General features: G+C 38.2%; 1 protein-coding gene across 1 annotated transcript; it reads right to left on the bottom strand.

The window, feature by feature from the left end:
- Nucleotides 1-272: 272 nt before the first annotated feature.
- LOC118820695 (gamma-aminobutyric acid type B receptor subunit 2) lies at nucleotides 273-13,686 on the bottom strand. Its single transcript, XM_036589109.1, has 19 exons — nucleotides 13,438-13,686; nucleotides 12,283-12,420; nucleotides 12,023-12,193; nucleotides 11,501-11,602; nucleotides 10,955-11,020; nucleotides 9,787-9,975; nucleotides 9,350-9,592; nucleotides 9,156-9,216; nucleotides 8,969-9,046; nucleotides 8,116-8,266; nucleotides 7,697-7,829; nucleotides 7,481-7,588; nucleotides 7,206-7,328; nucleotides 6,360-6,470; nucleotides 5,992-6,216; nucleotides 3,745-3,957; nucleotides 3,543-3,642; nucleotides 1,575-1,650; nucleotides 273-1,202 (listed from the first exon to the last, which is right to left on the bottom strand). Exons 1-19 carry the CDS (start codon nucleotides 13,684-13,686, stop codon nucleotides 1,064-1,066), a joined length of 2,676 nt encoding a protein of 891 aa, XP_036445002.1. The 3' UTR covers nucleotides 273-1,063.
- Between the last annotated feature and the right edge of the window lie 4,034 nt (nucleotides 13,687-17,720).

Here is a 17,720-nt window from a genome sequence, read left to right as displayed (position 1 = left end):
CTCACAGAATGGAGAAGCAGCATGCCTATAATGGCTTGTTGAGGATGTTGAGATGGTCTGTATAAAACCGGTTACATGTTCAGTGACCTCTCAGGTTAACAACTCTTGATAATCTACTGAATGTATTCACTGCTGCTACATCAGTGATATGTTGTTGCTGTGTTCCTGAGAGTCTGTTGAGTGTATATTTAATATAAAAAGGACCACTCAAAATAGTGTCACCACAACTTTAAGCAGCAGACTTGCTTCCTGTGTCCATAACATTCATTTGGCGGTTACATTAGCAATGCAGGCGTTTGAATGAAATATCTGATTTAGAGGTTTGTATAAACAAGCCATACTATATCATTATATTTAATTATTGTGCAGATCGTAAAGATGAGTGTGCAAGGAGAAACACTCCAACAGAACTAAATCATTAAAACAGAAAAAAAAGTTGTTAACATGAACAAATGGTAAAAATGGATGATATAGTGCACATAACCCATTCAGCCCATAACAGCAGGCAAAATCCTTCTCTCTCACTCAAGCTTTCCTCTTAAGTCTGTTTGCTATCATGTTTGGCTGTCCTTAACAGCACAGTAGTGGTAGTTAATGGGCCAATGAGTATGGAAATAATGAATGTTATGCAATATGTTAAAGATTTAAACAGAAGACATTTATGCCCTTGAAGACAAACTCTGTATGAAATTTTCACAAAGTGCATTTTTATAGTGAAATACATGAACATGAGCAGGATGCTGTGGGGTCTTGGGCTTTGGTCCCATTAATGCCATAGCCTCATCAGCACCAGACACTCTGCCCACAGAGCAACATGAACCATCTGATGTTTATTTTACCCTAAAATGGTCAAAACTGCTGGCATTTTCTCACACTCTGATTGGATGTTCACGCTGCTGTGGGTATACACAGTTTTTACCAGTCTGATGTTAACCAAACATTTGTTTATCAAGCAAAATGCTAGCTGGTCACCAGCAGCAATCAGTTTCATGTTGGCCACGTTGAGAGCCGAAACCTGCCAGACTCTGATGACTCAGATTCAGAAGCCTGGCTTGTAGACCCATTAGTGCCAGTGGCCCCTAAGTGCTATGTGCTGTGTGCTGGGGCTGCTAGGGGAGCTGCAGCTGGCATCCACTCCTCCAATAGAGGGCAGGTAGGCATGGTGAAGAATAGGCAGCTGCAGTGACAGTCTCCGCTGGACACTGCACAGAAACACGCCAGTGAGAAAAATACACTCATCAACCTTACATTCAGCATGTCAAACAGTTTTGCAACAACCACTACCTCACAGCAGCTAGATAAACACGGTTCAGTAATGACCATAAGTCTTCTGTAGTTTATAACACATTCTGTACAGTACTGTGTGCTTTGGTGAATTACTCTGCAACAATGTCACAACACAGGTACACCTGTCTGACCCCATAATAACAGCCACAAACATTATACACTCAGACCAAATCAGTCAAACATTCAGAACATTTCACATTATTCTGCACCTTCAGCAAACCATAGCACTGCTTAATCCAAACCTTTCACTTACACCAAGTACACATTAAGCATCATATTTAACATACTGTTCGGGAGAGTTGATGTCTTCTGTGTCTTTGCTGCCACTACAGCCCACTGGAAGCGTTTGACATTTCTCTCTGCCTGTAGAGAAAGAAGCCATTTTTTTGAGTATTTATATCCTACAGTGCCAACAGACTTGCAGTGCTGGTCCGAATTCCTGATAGATATGTTTAAAATACGTATTTAAAATACAAATTAGTTATGTAATTATGTAATCTGTATTTGTTAGTGTTGTGAACAATTTCCAGAATGCTCTAGTGCTAATATTGTGCAATCTCAGAGATATCACTAAATCCAATGCATTTGTCTATTTTGCCTATTAAAAGACATATTTTTTCTGAATAGTTAAAGGGGAATTCCACAGTGTGTTCAAAGTTTCTGCATAATCTAGTTGTTGAGATGTAAACTAAGTCATTCAGAGTAGTTTGATGTTAAATGATTCACTGTAGAGAAACTTACCAATTTGGATTTCTTTACAATGGTGGTGATATGAACCAGGGGTCACGATGTCTACAATGCAAATACAGGCATTTTATTTACTATCCAAAATGACTAGTAAACCTACACATGTCTTCTGAGTTTTATGTGTAATGTCAATAATAGTAAAATGCTCATAAATCTGAAAAAATAGGTTTTCGGTGGGGACTACATTGCCTTACAATGCTCTGCATGTACCCCTCCACCACAAATGCATTAAAAAAATGGTTTTAAGCCAAAGCCTGATCTCAAAGCAATCACAGAACAATATCTTGGGCATCAGGTAGTGTATTTGTAACCAATTCATGCAAGAAATTTTTGAGAGGGAGCTTTTAAGAGTCATTAAACACTTCAGATGTCTGATTTCTATCACCACCAATGTAAGTTGACTTGATAAATTTCTCTAGAAAAGAGCATTCCACATCAGACCACTCAGAATGACTTTGTTTACATCTTAACCATTTATTTATAGAATTTGAAAGTTTGAAAAATTGGAGAAATTCCTCTTTAAACACACTTTAAGACACTTCATGCAGGAATCATATGGCTTATTAAAATTTTCAGTGATGAAAACCTAATTTTTATCAATGTCGACTGAACATCTATTTAATATTAAGTCAACAAAACAGGTATAAATGTTTAATCAACCTCAGTTGTTCTACATTAAGAAATGCAAACAAAATATCAACACTGACACAACACTGTGTCATTCCAATGCTAAAAATGAAAAATATGAAATTTAAATAGCCCCTGCTTTTCAGTGTTGAACTATTCTCCTGATCGCAAGGTTGATTCAACATCACCTTTTTAGATTTGGAAAGTGTACCAAATATCAACATTAAACTAATGCTATTTAGCATTACATGCTCAGTTTTCACTGTATTTCAGTGCCAAATCCATGTCTCTTTGTTTTCTGGGAGTAGGCCCATCAAAAACCTGCAGTGCTAATATTAAACAGTGATATCCTTGATTTCCTGAGATGTTTTCATACATAAAGCCTCAAACATATTGCACCTCCCCATTGAGGTAGAGCGGAGCTTTAGAGGAGAGTCTTAAGGACTAGCTGTAATCCATCTGGCAGCAGTTTTAAGCAGCTCTGTTTCCTGCATCCATGAAAAGGAATGCTATTTCCCAGAAGTTAGAGGATTCCTCATAGCCATTCAAAATAATGAATGACGCACACAAATTAAGGTATAATCACCTATGATTAAGGTATAATCAACAGTACAAAACAGCCCAGCCCTGCTGCAGTAGGCCATGATTCATCACTGTGTCCCATTGCTCTCTGTCTTTCTCTTTCCTTGACTAACCATCTCAGAAAAGAAGTGAGCCGTGTTCTACAGATGCAATTACTCCACAGAGCTGCTGCACACTGACCAATAACAACATGAAATCTTTGATGGTCTTACCATTTTTAGCAGACTTTATAGATTACAAATGCAGATCAAGAATCCTTGAACACTTAATGAAAAAGATTAAAATGTATCTCCTCCTACCTGTCTGCTCCCCAGAGTCTTGCATGTTCACCATGTTTGTGTATGAGAGAGTGCTCAGTTCCCTCAGTTGCCTGGTCAGTTCCTCCAGCTCCATGTCTAGCTGCAAGTACACAAGAAGAACATTGAAAAATAAAAGAAACAGGCATGGCAGTGCAGCCAAATACAGGACTTCAGGTATCAACATAATAACGTAAATGAATACCTCACTGATGCACATGGTCAGATGTTTATTGTCTGACTGTAGGAGGTCAAGTAGAGCTGTGCTGATCAGTGTCATAGAGCTGGATGCACTGGAGTCCGTCTGCTTGGTGCTTTCCTTCTCTTCACTCACTCGTTCACTCTCTTTCTCTCTTTCAGCAGAGTGGAACTGCTTAGACAGGGACACTCCATCAGGGTCTGTCCTCATCAGGATTATCTGTTGAAATAGAAGTGAGTTGGAATCAGATAGACACTAATCTAGATCTCTTTCACAGTTCAATGAAGTATTGTGTTATCAGTTCTACGTCTGATGTTGCTAATAACTACAGAAGTCAAAAGTCAAACATGGTTCCACATCTCTGATATGCTAATCAAATGGGAGCACTCCTGGGGACTGTTGGTAGATAAAACAAATAACCTAGTTTTAAGGATTATCACCAGAATGTTTCAAAATAAGTGACTGAAGTGTTGATTTAAGTATTGATACTTTGGAGAAAAATCCACTTTACACAGATTTCTTCGTATGCTAAATGTAGTCGTGCCAAGACATGTTTAGTGTCTAAGACGTTTTCACACGTAGTTCTTTTGCTAAAGTTCAAGATTTTGTGATGCTGTTTTATTTTAATTTGGTCAGTTACAATGGCTAAAGTGCACCAAATGACACATGGGTGTTTCTTTGGTTGGTCAGGAATTTGGCAGGGATACCAGTCCTCTGTTACTTTCACGTTTGCCTCCATCACTGCCAAAAACCTCCTATTTTTATTATGACTTTCAGTAGCCTATCACAGTACGCAATGTAGACCTATCCCTCATCTATGCTTAATAAAATGTATAACCCTAGTTATTAAGATGCATGAAGGCTGTCGATGCCTGGCCTAACTTATCAAAAATACAATCCGTGGCCCTTGTGACAAAATCAAGTGCTTCACTATTATTTTTTGCTCATCTGCCATTAATATCACAACCCAGACTTTTCTCTTAATGTGGCCAGGAACTTTGACAGAAAACGGCCGTTTAACTGACATGCAAAATAACCAACCACAAACTGGTGTTGTGGCATGATTTTCAAACAGTGCTACAAGAAAAACAATCTTGTAGGGAACGCATCACTATGTGTGGGCAAACATGTTTAAAAGCTACTAAATGCTTTAAAGAAAGCTTTTGAATAACTTTTGAATATGCAAAGCCATAAACTTAACAACCTTTTTCAATCCAGTAGCTATATCTTGCTCTGTAAGGCTCAGTCATGGCACATATAGTGGATAAGTGCTTGCCAAGTTTCTGTCTCATCAAATAAAATGTGTTGCATGGAAGCATGTTAACACAGACATATGAGTTGCCACTATGTTTACACATGGGCGGAGTACCTAAGGCTGAGACTAATCAGCCACTATTAGCAGCAGCTCATGCTTCAAGAAAGATGAGTGTCTGTGAAAAGTCAGATGTTACAACAATGAGATTGTGTGAAAAGTACAGCACAGATGTACTGCTAGAAAAAGAGAAAAAAGCTCTGATATTAAATTTTCCTTTGTTTGGTGCAGACAAAAAATAATATATAATAATAAATATTAATAAAATGCATAATAAAATGCGAACTCAACCAAGGTTTGCTTAGAAGTAAGGAGGTGTAAGCTTCTTGGCCAATTAACTACATTTAGGGTAAGGATAAAATTGTGATTGTGAAAAATGTTCTAACATACTGAAAAAACTGAAAAAAGGCCTAGAATTTGCTTAAAACTGAGGATCTTGCTACATCTCTGCTGTTCTTTGTACAATGTATAGACAATGTCCAGCTTTAAAATGCCAACACGTTTATAAAACAAAATGGGAAAAAAATTACATTTTGTTGATTTTCTAAGCGAAAATAAGCTAACACATCTTCTACAGAGAACACACTTCTGCACATTTTAATACTCTTTCATTTCTGTTTATTTGCTAAGTTTAACATTTTGGAAAAAATATAACATGTGGCCTGTGTAAAAGTCATGCCACATTTTATATAATTTTTTTCCCCAACATGCTCAAAAAAAAAGCAAATTAATCGAAATATTACACTTAAAATGCAGAAGCCCCTTTAAATGCTATATTTAATGTGTAACTTCACTTAGAAAATCAACAAAACATGTAATCTGACCAGAGGTGTTAAAACATTTGCATATATTTAGTGACCAAATAAACATGTCCATCAGTGACTCCTGCTAATGGGTCTTATTATAAGTAAGAAACATAAGAAAAGACAATTATGCCAAACCTCTGGAACGAAGACCAAACTCAGAGTGACAGAACAGCAGGTGATGATGACGACACCCACAATGCAGAACTGCATATTTGGCTGATCTCTGGTCAGTAAAGCCAGAAAGGCACCAATGACACTTAAAGGGCCTGCGATACACACGCTGATCCGAGTACACCCGCTGAGGCTCAGAGTGAGCATGTTTGAGTGTCGTGTCTTCCAGGCCAGGACACAGCTAAGCAGCTAGACAACACAGGAGATACATCAGGAAGATTAGCTGAAGTCAAACTGCCACAGTGCCATATGACATTAGAAAGGTACTAGTTAATGTTAAAATAGTCTAATCATGGCAGAATAATAAATTATAGCAGGCAGACAAACCTTACCACTAGCAGAGTCTTATAAAGGTACATGATCATCATCCAGATGTTCATATGAATGTTCTCGCAGTGCTCCAAAAATGGCCGAATGGCAAAATCTCTACCATGAGGATCAAACTAGAGCAAATCACAAAGACAGAGCAATTCTCTTGTGTAAAATAATTTTTAAGCTATATTTTCATGTTTGGTTTTGTGTTTCTGTGCTTATAATAATGGATTCACCTCTGATCCCCATGTCTGCCAGTGTTTTGATCCTTTTGACTGTAACAAGTTATTGAGTTTGAAAACGTCTTCAGAGTTAAACCACTGAGATATAAATAAATTCATTCAGAGTTGTTCAATGTTGATGAAGTCATGGTTCAGGTTTCTTTACAGTTGTGGTAATAGGAACCAGAGGTCAGGATATATACACAAATATGTATAGCCTAGTGGATAAATAGAGGCAAAACTCGAAAACAAGTTTTTTCTAGGTGCTGTTTTCCCTTACAATGCCCTGCAAGTACCTCTCCACTTGTTTAGGTCCAAAAGTATATCACAAACTATTGTAAAACATTGTCTCAGACATCAGGCAACATATTAAGAACCATTTCCTGTAATATTCTTCTGTGATGTAGCTTCAGATGCCTGGTTCCTACCTTCTCTGAGAATGATTCTGACCCGCAAAAGCAAATTACTTTTTGCACATTTTAATTTAATCATGCAGAAGTTTAGAAGAATCCCCTTTTACCATGCTGGATGGCACTTACATCTGCCAAATTGTCAGAAAACAGCCTTGAATAGTGCACATGCTGACAAAGTCCACAGGGTAAACGTTTTAGATATCGATGTTCACCCCTTATCATCAAATCTCACCTCCAAACTGAACTCCTCCACTGTTCCTTGCAAAGGATCCAAAACTTGCAGGCTAAATAAGAAACACATATCCACCAGCAGCAGACCGCAGACTATTCCAATAAGCGTGCAGTTCTTTATGTTCTGCAACAGGGAGGACAGTTCAGATCTTTTGTTTGAGAAGTGATTATCATTATAAGTGAACTAATGGAAACTAATGACATTTTTGTAAAATACTATTTCATTACATTTTGTTGTTTATTTAGAAACAACACCTGAAATTTAATCTCCCTTACCCTTTTCTGAAAGCTGATGCTCTTGTAGATGTCATGGAGTCTCAATATTTTGGCAAGCATTGCCCCAAAAGCTGTTGAGTGTCCAATGGCTATGAGCCATATTCTGACCTGTGCCAGAAAAAGACTCTTTAATAATAAACTGATGTTTTCTGTTAGACTGCATCAGTTTAAACAATCATCCTGAATGAGCAGCGTTAAAATGTTACTAAAGCTTACAGTGCACAGAGCATCAAACACTCCTTCAGGCACATATGAACCATCCAATCCAAAGAGGAAGATGAACGAGTAACATAACAGAGTTCCCAGGATTAGCAGAGTGTTCAGTGAAGGGCTGGACATCTGGACCACCCTGAGTATGAAAAGAGCGATGTGTAAGTGCACTTACACAAGTTTGTTTCCAAATGTATAAAACCCACCAAGACATTTCATTGTATCTGTCTCTTAAACAAGAAAACCAAGTATGTAATACAATAAAATAGAAGTAATAGTACAATAATGCAGCTCTTTTATAGCAGAATGTCACTGAATAGGCCTAAAAAAGGAGAGATGGATGAGGCTGCAGCACTAAAGGAGTGTGTAGTGAGTAATAATGAACAGACTGTGTGTTACAGCAACATCTCAAGCATATGGCCCACCTGTGACTGCAGTTCTGGATGTTGAAGAAGAGGAAGGTAATTGCTGTGAGAATGCCTAACATGGAGATGGATGCTAAAATACTGTAGAGCACCATGCTGATCTCCATCCTCTGAGGATACACGTGGGTATGGTCCCTAGTACGCTCATGTCCTGCACAGTAACATTGAAGTTTTCATTATATAAGTTATGCAATATATAAGCAACAGAGGGGAACTTTCAGAGAAACCCAATGAACCCCAATGAAACCATATTTTTATTTAATATAATAGACATAGTTGTTACATTTAAACACTGCTCATTTCATTATTACATTTTGGTTGACAAAAAATTGTCCAATCAGGATTTTTCCCATTACACTGAGGCAGATACAGCCAACCAAGTTGTCCCATTGGTTAGGCCTTCAGGAACTGGACATAATGCCTTATTTGTTAGATTTACTACCAACATTATTAGGACCTGACAGTGGAATCAACCAATCACATCTTGATTTACAGTGGGTGGAATGAATTTTGTGGGAAAAACATCATTCTAGGCCTTCTGGATATCATAGATATGTCAATGACTGAACACAAGCAGTAGTCTAACCAGGTTTCAGTCAGTTTTTAGAAATGCCATGGTTTTTCACTGAAAGGGTCAATAAAAACTACAAAGCTGACATTTATGGCTCCTTCCTCAAGGCTTAGCTCTATTAATCACAGTTTGTCACTGCTAGGCAGTATATGGGCAATAAATTAAGTGTTTGAATGGTTTGATTACCCCATATTCAGGGCAATAAAAGGCTGCAGGTTTTAAATTTGCCCTGTTTTATGTCAGTTCTCTTCACATACCAGGCCTTACCTCATGGCCTCTCACCTTTGAACCAGATGGGACTGGCAAACTCCAGCCTGTCTGTAATGTTGCTGTATCCTCCAACTTGGACCTCTCTACCAGCTGTGGAGGCATGAAGAAACTCACCATTCATCAATGAAAAAGATTCATAAAGAAAGCATAAAAAGATAAAAAGAAAATATTCTGAATTAAACAATTCAGTCCCATTTACCTTGAAACTGGGCAAATTTGATTGTTGCCACCCTCTCACCATTGCGGAACATTACCTGCCCCTAAAAATAGCAGAAATCTTTTGTACAAATCTATATACAAATGAACATGTTCTTGTGAGTGGCAGCAAACGTTAATTTCTTCTGCTATTAAGTCTAATCTATTTTCTACAGCACTATTTAAACTCAAACTCACAGTCACACCAAAGAACCTTGTGTCACTCATGGCTTGCAGTATCATGTTAGCCATCTCTTTCTCAGTAACAGTAAAGTTGCGATGTACGCTGTACTTTTCTCTGTACTTCAGCGTCTCCATGACCCGAGCCAGAGCTTTAGCCACCACCCAGGTGCCATCATATGCAAAGCCATGGAACTTACTGGAACCCAGACCTTTCAGCATGCACCTTTTGTCATATTCCTGCTTGTATTCTTGTGGTGTCTGGAACAAATATACACTCATAATGCCAGATGAATATTAAATAACATAATAAGGCCATGTTCAGATCATCTGAAAAACTGTTCAGAATATTATAATCTCAACCAATGGCTGACTCTTGGTAAACTGAAAAGTAAATTTAAATTGGTAATGTTTAACAATAAAGAACAGTTTGTTTGCTGAACACATAAACTCACTCTGCCTGACACCCCTCTGATGTGTCGGGAACTGAGGGTCTCAAAGTCCACACTGACGGCACCCTCCATTGCACTCAGTACACTCTGAGCAGAGCAGCTGGAGGTGCCAGTGTGTGTCCACCAGCTCGTCTCTGACCAGCCTGAGAGAATCCACTGGTATTTAAGGCCAAACATGTCCAGCTGATATACCTACAACATCAGAGAGGTCACACTTAAGAGGGTTTACTCTATAGTAAAAGTAACAGTAAGGAGGATTACGCTACAGATTACATTACATGACTGATAGGTAACATTACAGAGAGATTAAATCTTACACTATAGAGAGATTACATTATAGAGAGGTAACATCACATGTTATGTTATGCTATGGAGAGTTTATTACCAGAGACATTAGACTATAAAGATATTCCCCCCAGAGGGATTACACTACAGATAACTGAGATTATTGAAAAAAGAACACCATGAAGCAGAGATGTCCAAACTTTTTTCAAAGAGAGCCAGGTCAGAACATGTCAAAATACCAAAGGACTGAAATATTATTCACAGATGATTCAAAATGTTAAGCTTTCAAAATATCAGTGAATAGAATTAGAGCCTTTAGTGAGCTACCGTGTTTCTTATCACTGTATAAAAGATGCACAAGGCTTCGTTTATTGTTGAATTGCTCAGAGCAATTAGGATCAGTAAGCACTTACAATGAACTGTTTAATTTAAGTTGTGCTTAGTGGCTGTAGAATTGACTAAAAGTCATTCAGTCAATAAGGCTGCAGGTCTAGTCAGAGAAGAAAGGCTATTAAACATTAGCTAACTTTGTTATTACAGTGTGGTGCAATACATTATAATTTTGCGGCACTGCTGCCACCATCAGGCGAAAAACTGCAACATGCTGGCTGACCAGCCTCTCGTAACACACTCTAAAACAGAAGCCAAGGGCCAAATAAAATCTGTCCCCCCGCATTTGGCCCTGGGGCCAGACACCTCTGCCATAAAGAGATTATACCACTGCGAAGTTACACCACAGAGAGGATTCACTGTAAAAAGGTTACACTATAGAGAGTTTGCACCACTGTGTGTTTTCAGTGTAAAAATGTTGCATTATAGACAGATCACATGCATTAGAGTAGAAAATCAATGTAAATGAAAAAAAAAAACTGATATGATAACTTACACAGCAGAAGACTTTTGCAGCTGAAAACTCATCAAACTGACCAATCACTATCCTCACATCATTTTCCTGGGATGGAGAAAGATAGAAGAGACGTTATAGTTATGCTATCGGCACCAGAAACACATTAAACTAAGTAAGCACAAAGTGAGAGATCACTGACGTGAGGCTTACAGAGAGATACAAGTAAGAAATCAAGGAAATTCTCACCTACAGTAAACTTTTAAGTCATCTTTGCATGGATGAAAACATATCAACACAGTGATTTGTTTTAGCTACTTTGAAAAATAGGTAGAATAAAGCACCATAACTGCACTCAGTGCTCTGAAACAGCTTGACTGGCTTCACTGTTACTATTTTCAATTTGTGTGTTATTGAAGGCCAAAAATTTCTGTCTCTGCAACTCCTCTCTTTTCTACTCTTATCTTTCCAATGTATTGTCTGTCTTTAGGTGCTAGGTTCTTATACGTCAGTCAACATTGTTATCTGTCATTAAAAAGATGACATAATCTCTTCCAGTGGTTTGGACATCTGTATTTTATTATTTACTTTTAGTGTCTTTATAGCAGCACACGGGTCACCAGAGAACCGCTGTGTTTCCACTAGCTCAACTCCAGCCTGTTTGAGATGCTCAGCCAAGTCCTTCTGCACCTGTATTACAGAAGACAGAGACCACCCAGATGTATATATGTTTAGTAAACATAATAGCATCTGAGAAATGATCAGTTTAATGGTGAATGTTTAAATTTCTACACAACCACCTGAATTTACATCTAACTGGGTGACCCCAGTTGCCCAGGCCCTTCTTGCTGTGAGGTGGCAGCGCTATCCGCTGCACCACCGCGCTACCCAGATATGACTCTGTTTCAAATTTATCAAAATGACAGTAACGCTAACTAAGAAAGGATTAGATTCATTAGCCAGAAAAGAAGCACCCTGAAGCCACAGATGCATCAGTGTTTACAACAGGGCAAAGATCCATCATTCATACAGACCTGCATCTGTAGTACAGTGTTACATTTGGGAGAACATTTTATATGTCGTCATATTTAGTCATAGATATGGTCTTACCTCAGTGAACCTCTCCTCCAGCTGGGTCAGAGTGCCCACCCTCCTCCATCCATAATAACTAAGGAACTTCACCAGTGCTGGGTTAACTGCACTGTTTGACGGCACAATGCGGAAGAGGTTTGGGTATCTTCTTTTATTGGCTAATGCAGGTAATGTGGCAGCAAAGGACAGCTGTAACGCATATAGTTACGAACATTAACATTTTTATTGATTTATTGATCATTCATTATTTATAATCTATAACTACATCAGTAAGTCACCTGTGGGAGGTTCCAGGCCTTCAGAGACTGAGCGATGATAGACGTCACTGATGAACACAGCCCTCCAAATACCATCAGGTGTTTGGGACCATAGAATATGGCCTCAAAAAAGGCTTTCAGTGCTTTGGCATTGTCACACTAACAGGAAGAAAGGAGGAGGAACACTGAAAGAAATGTTTCATAGGGGTCCAAAGAAAAACAAGTATCTCCAAAATGTATTATTTAAGGGGTTAATAATCAGTGGTGATTAACAATAGTTTCCTTCTCCTACTTAAATGTTTGTTAGAACTTACAGTAAAGACTTCTTTGTTGTCACATACAGAGGAACTGAACTCTGCATTCAAACATGTTTTTGGAACTTTACGTTTCAGTAGTACTTGGGAAATGCTATCATAAAAAGGTTCAAAGACAGAAAATTTTATAGGAAAGTTTCTACTTTACGACATACATAAATACAAAATGAATACATTACATTTTCTGTACAATCAAATTTCTATGAGATAATATTTGACCTGCTTAGAGTTGGTCAGATCCTGAAGAACAGAATGACAGCAGGACCTTGACAAACTGTCCCATCATAGCACATATTTAGAGGCAGCTCTAGGGCTGTAGTCAAGACCACATTTGTTGCGTTGTCCAGGACCATGACTAGCCAAGACCAAATCAAGACTGAGTCTACAGGGGGCCGAGTCTAAGATTGTTAATTAGATTTCACACAGATTTTACATGAAATTGTTTACTTTACATCCAATTAAAGCACCGAAGCTCAGCTTTGTTTGCCATTGAGAGGAATACTTGGGCCTCCCTTGCTTTACTTTTATATTTATTTTGCAGGACTGTTGTATTAAAGCAACAGAACTCTCTGATCTTGTATTATAAAATACTCCCTCTTGTGTTACATTGCTTAAAATAGACGTGATCCCAATTATGAGATCTGAATGCTACTGCTATAATTTCATACTTATAGCATTGAGAACTCTGAAAATAATATCATCATCACTATTCCGATCCAGTTCACTCCCCTGCTGATAATATATACTAATGTATGTATTCATATAAACACTCCTAAATAAATAAAGGTGCCCAATAGGGTTCTTTGGAGCAGTACCATAGAAGAACCACTTTTGGCTTAAGCCTCATGTATCTCTGTGTTACCTTGGAGTCTGCAAAGTGGAACTGAAGCTCATAATTGCGTAAAGGAACAGGTTGCTTGCCCAGGTGCTGCAGGGCGAGCTGGACTGCAGGCATCACCTCTGCTGTGACGTTGCCCCACGCTGGCTCACTGCTCAGAGGCATAATCCACAGCACGGGCAGTTGTTGTCTCCTCTGGCACAGGCATGACCAGGGAAACCACAGCAGCTCCCACATCATTAGAGCCTTCAGCAAGTTCCAGTGGCGTTCCATCCTGCCTCAGAGAGCAGTGCCTCTGCAGATATACACTGTCACACACCTCCGGCTTCACAGCTTCTGCTACTTTAAGCCGTACTTTAAGCCTCATCTGCTCGGGCCAGGCATTCCTGCAGTCTGACAGAGCTCTGAGGCTCGCATGAAACCACTGAAGGGGATGAAGGGATAAGAAGAGGCCAAAGAGCCACTCATAGACATCTGCCACCTTCACTAAATCCACCCAGCTAACCAACTCCCACTGAGCTTCAGCTGCACACTCACACTTTTTAACAATGCTCCTGATAACGGTAAATTTACCAAACTACATCAAAAGAATCTAATCCTATCTCATAGATCATATAATCCTTAAAATTATATTCCAAATGAGTATGTTTTGTAATAATATATTAACTCAGAGGTATATTAATATATTAACCCTCCTACAAAGCAGGGGGGAATTAGTGAAACAGGCTCTACATGTGCAGGTGTTATAGACCCCAGTGTCCATGGCTCACTAAAGTGTTCTTTTACTATACAAAGAACCCTTTAATCATGCAAAGGTTTCTTTGATAGTTCATAGTTGTATATAGAACCATTTTCTAAAGAACCTTTGAAGAGGCATCATTTTTAAGTGTGTATATAGCACCTTGGTGCTATATAGAACCCTTTTCAAAAATGTGCTATATAGAACCATCTACAGCACATTCTTCCTAAACTTTCTGGAAGAAGTTGACAAAAGTAAACAAAATGAATCACAGTGATTATGTTAATGTATATATTTCATTCTCATGGAACTGATGTACACAATAGCATTTTGTACATTCAACAGAACATTTTTTTAAGTGAATTAAGTTGCAACATTTACAGAATGTATGTTTTGTGGCTCTGTTTGTTAAATGGAACACTTTTAGGTCGTCTTTAAGAAAAGCTGACTGGCTTACTGGAGTAACTTCACTCTCCTGATGCCAGTCTACTGTTGTTTGTGTGTTTGGCTTCTAAAGTAGAAAACAGAACTGAGCCTGCAGGCTGTGTGTGAGGAAGGTTGGAGCGGGTCTCTTCTAATCACTAGGTGTGGGGGGATTAGTGAGAGTGTGTGAGTCACTGTATCTGGCACTGGTGTGGAGGGTTTTACACAGTGTTGTTTATATGGCATTGTATGATGAGCATTTTGTATGTGGAGCTTTCATTATGGTGTTTGGAATACAGGGCGAGTTTGCTGTGGTCAATTTTCTGTGGTGTCTGGAGAAGCTTTTCTTTGGTGCTTGGTAAGGTTTTATAAGGTCTGATCCAGAGTGAAGGTTTATCATTGGTATAGTAATGGTGGTATGGTATGGTACTGGTATGGTGAAGGTTTTCTGTGGTGTTTAGTAGTGTTGCAGTACTTACGTCTGGTCTCAACATCATTTGGACTCACTTGTCTTGGGCTAAGGCAGAAATTTTTCTCGAGGTCAACCGAGCACAATGCCTCTGGTTTTTCTATCATTACTGAATATTAGCAATACTTTCAAACACAATTAAACAGTCTTTTCTCTACATGTTTACATGAAATCTGTTCTTTGATGGTTGAGGACATAATTGATCTTTCCATGAAGGCTGAACTGGGTGTTATGTGTTTGTTGATGTTCACTGGTTCCAAAATTTAAACATTCCCTGAGAGCAGATCAGGATGTTATTATTACTACGTTCTCATTTAATAATAAAAATGGGTTTATGATGTTTGGCTCATATTCAGTTGACTTTAGGTGGTGAACTTTGAATAAGAGAATAATCTCACCATCATTTGTTTCCAAAAGTTATAATGCAACGTTGGACTAAGACTATAAACTATAAGACAATAAGGCCTATATAATAATAATTAATGGTATTTTGAGCTATATATTATTTAATGTTTTAATATTTTACAAAATATAAAATATGATATTATTATTTTTTTTATATGTATCATGATTAATGAATGGTTATGAATCTACTATGAACTATAAACAAATTTCAAAATTTTCCCCTTTCTTCCTTTTATTTTCATATTCTGGGGCTGTCTCTTTTATCTTTATCTTTTATCTTTTTGTCTTAAGATCTGACAGGTCAAGATAAGATTTTTCACAAATCTGTATTATTAAAGCAAATCTTATCTTAATTTAGGAATCACATCTTATCTTGCAGCATCTTATCTCAAGTTAGACTTGAAGAAGTTAAGAATATTATGACAGCGTTTTGTGCTGTTTATCAGAGAGTCATTGCTCTGCAGTTTCAGTTTCTCAGATGCTTTAGCCGGCTGCTCTAACGTTATTCCTCCTAATAAACAGACACGTTCAGCTCTGTCTCCTCATTATTCACCACCATCACTGTAATATTTTATCTGACGAGTTTTCATCAATATTAACACACAAGTGTAATAAGAGTATTTTGACTAGTCATATTGCCAGGACAACATATTCATGATGTAATTTTGACTAGTTGCATGTTATCATTGATTTACATGGAATGTCTTATCTATAATTACATTTTTACCTGTAAAACAATTACAGACATCTACAATTACATTTTACTAGTAGAAATTTTAATTACAGATATCTTCAGTAGACTAGTCATAATAGCTTTACAAGAAAACAACAAAACAAACCAAAATTAATGAATTGTTTAATGAATGCATAAACGACTATGAGATTTGCATTTCATGCATATTTATGAGAGCGACATTAGGTGGGGAAAAGGGTGGTGTGTGTGCAGAAGGTCGATGCAGTGAGTCACTGTATCTGGCAATGGTGTGAAGAAGCTTGGCATAATGAGGATTTTACACAGTGTTGTTTATATGGCATTGTATGATGAGCATTTAGGATGTGGAGCTTTCATTTTGATGAGTGAAATACAGGGAGAGCCATAGTGTGTGCTATGATCAGTTTTCTTTGGTGTCTGGAGAAGCTTTTCTTGGTGGTTGGTATGGTGAAGGTTCAAAGGTCTTATCCATAGTGAAGGTTTACCATTGTTTGGTACAGTAATGGTGGTATGGTATGGTACTGGTATGATGAAGGGTTTTTTTGTGGTGTTTAGTAGTGTTGCCATACTTATATCTGGTCTCGGTCTTGTCTTGGTCTCAACTATGAGGTTTGCATTTCATGCATTTTTATGAGAGCAACATTAGGTGGGGAAAAGGGTGATTTGTGTGCAGAAGGTCAGTACAGGGCACAAGATGGTTGAGAAGGAGAGGAATGAAGGGTAGAGGAAGGAACTAACCCATTCAACAGAGCATTAAATGTGGTCCCATTAGTGAGGGAGTGGCTGGAGCACTCCAGGAACATCAGCAATCTTTCAGTAACCAGGCAATTAGTTATCGACAATTATCAACAGTTTAACTAGCAAACAGGTGTGCCAAGGAGCTTTACTGGCTGTTTACCTTGTGTTCTGACCTGCTATTAAGTGTAAATTTAGTGTAAATACACAGCAGGTTATTTTTGAGACCAGTTATTGCGGATAGGTTGCTTTTCTTCCTCCAGTTTAAGACAAAACTAGGCCTATTCAAAGTCCCCTTTTCTGGCCTAGTAAAATATTGTGCAGCCAATAAATTAATAAATTAAAACATTAACCAGAATGTAACCAAATAAGCTAAAATGCATTAGCAGGTATACAACTTCGCAACCCATGAAAAATACATTATTATATCAATGAATAGGTCGTCAACGTGAAAGCCAAAGTATTTACTCTTGCTAAATGTGGCTAAACGTTGCCGAGAGATTTGCCTCATCCACCAGACATCTGCACTGTGCAAATGTCAGAGTTACTGAGTGCAAAGTCAGACTGCTGCATGTGGGATAACAGGGCTGTAACGCTACACAATGAGCAGCCTTTGTTATTATTTCATTCAGCAAACTTCATGTTAGTGACCTGCCATACACCATGACTGACTTTTATACTGAAATACAGTCTAAGGAATCTGCACTTCAGCAGATTATCATCAGCAAGAATGTAACAGAGAAAAGAGGTGTGCTGTCTTCTACAAATTAGCATATGTCGAATACTGTCGCTGTCCAAAGAAAAACATGTATCTCCAAAACAGT

The sequence above is a fragment of the Colossoma macropomum genome, unplaced genomic scaffold (genome assembly GCF_904425465.1).
Source record: "Colossoma macropomum unplaced genomic scaffold, Colossoma_macropomum, whole genome shotgun sequence".
In the NCBI taxonomy this organism is placed as follows: domain Eukaryota; kingdom Metazoa; phylum Chordata; class Actinopteri; order Characiformes; family Serrasalmidae; genus Colossoma; species Colossoma macropomum.
The sequence above is the reverse complement of the archived record's forward strand: the minus strand, read 5'-3'. Positions and strand labels throughout refer to the sequence as shown.

Bases quoted from the DNA above. Each gene is read 5' to 3' on its own strand.
- LOC118820695 (XM_036589109.1), bottom strand. From the start codon at position 13,686: ATGGAACGCCACTGGAACTTGCTGAAGGCTCTAATGATGTGGGAGCTG. The intron at 7,329-7,480 runs GTAAGGGAGATT...TCCCTGTTGCAG, and splicing joins GCATCAGCTTTCAGAAAAGG to AACATAAAGAACTGCACGCT. The intron at 6,471-7,205 runs GTGAGATTTGAT...GATTTGCTCTAG, and splicing joins TGGAGGAGTTCAGTTTGGAG to TTTGATCCTCATGGTAGAGA.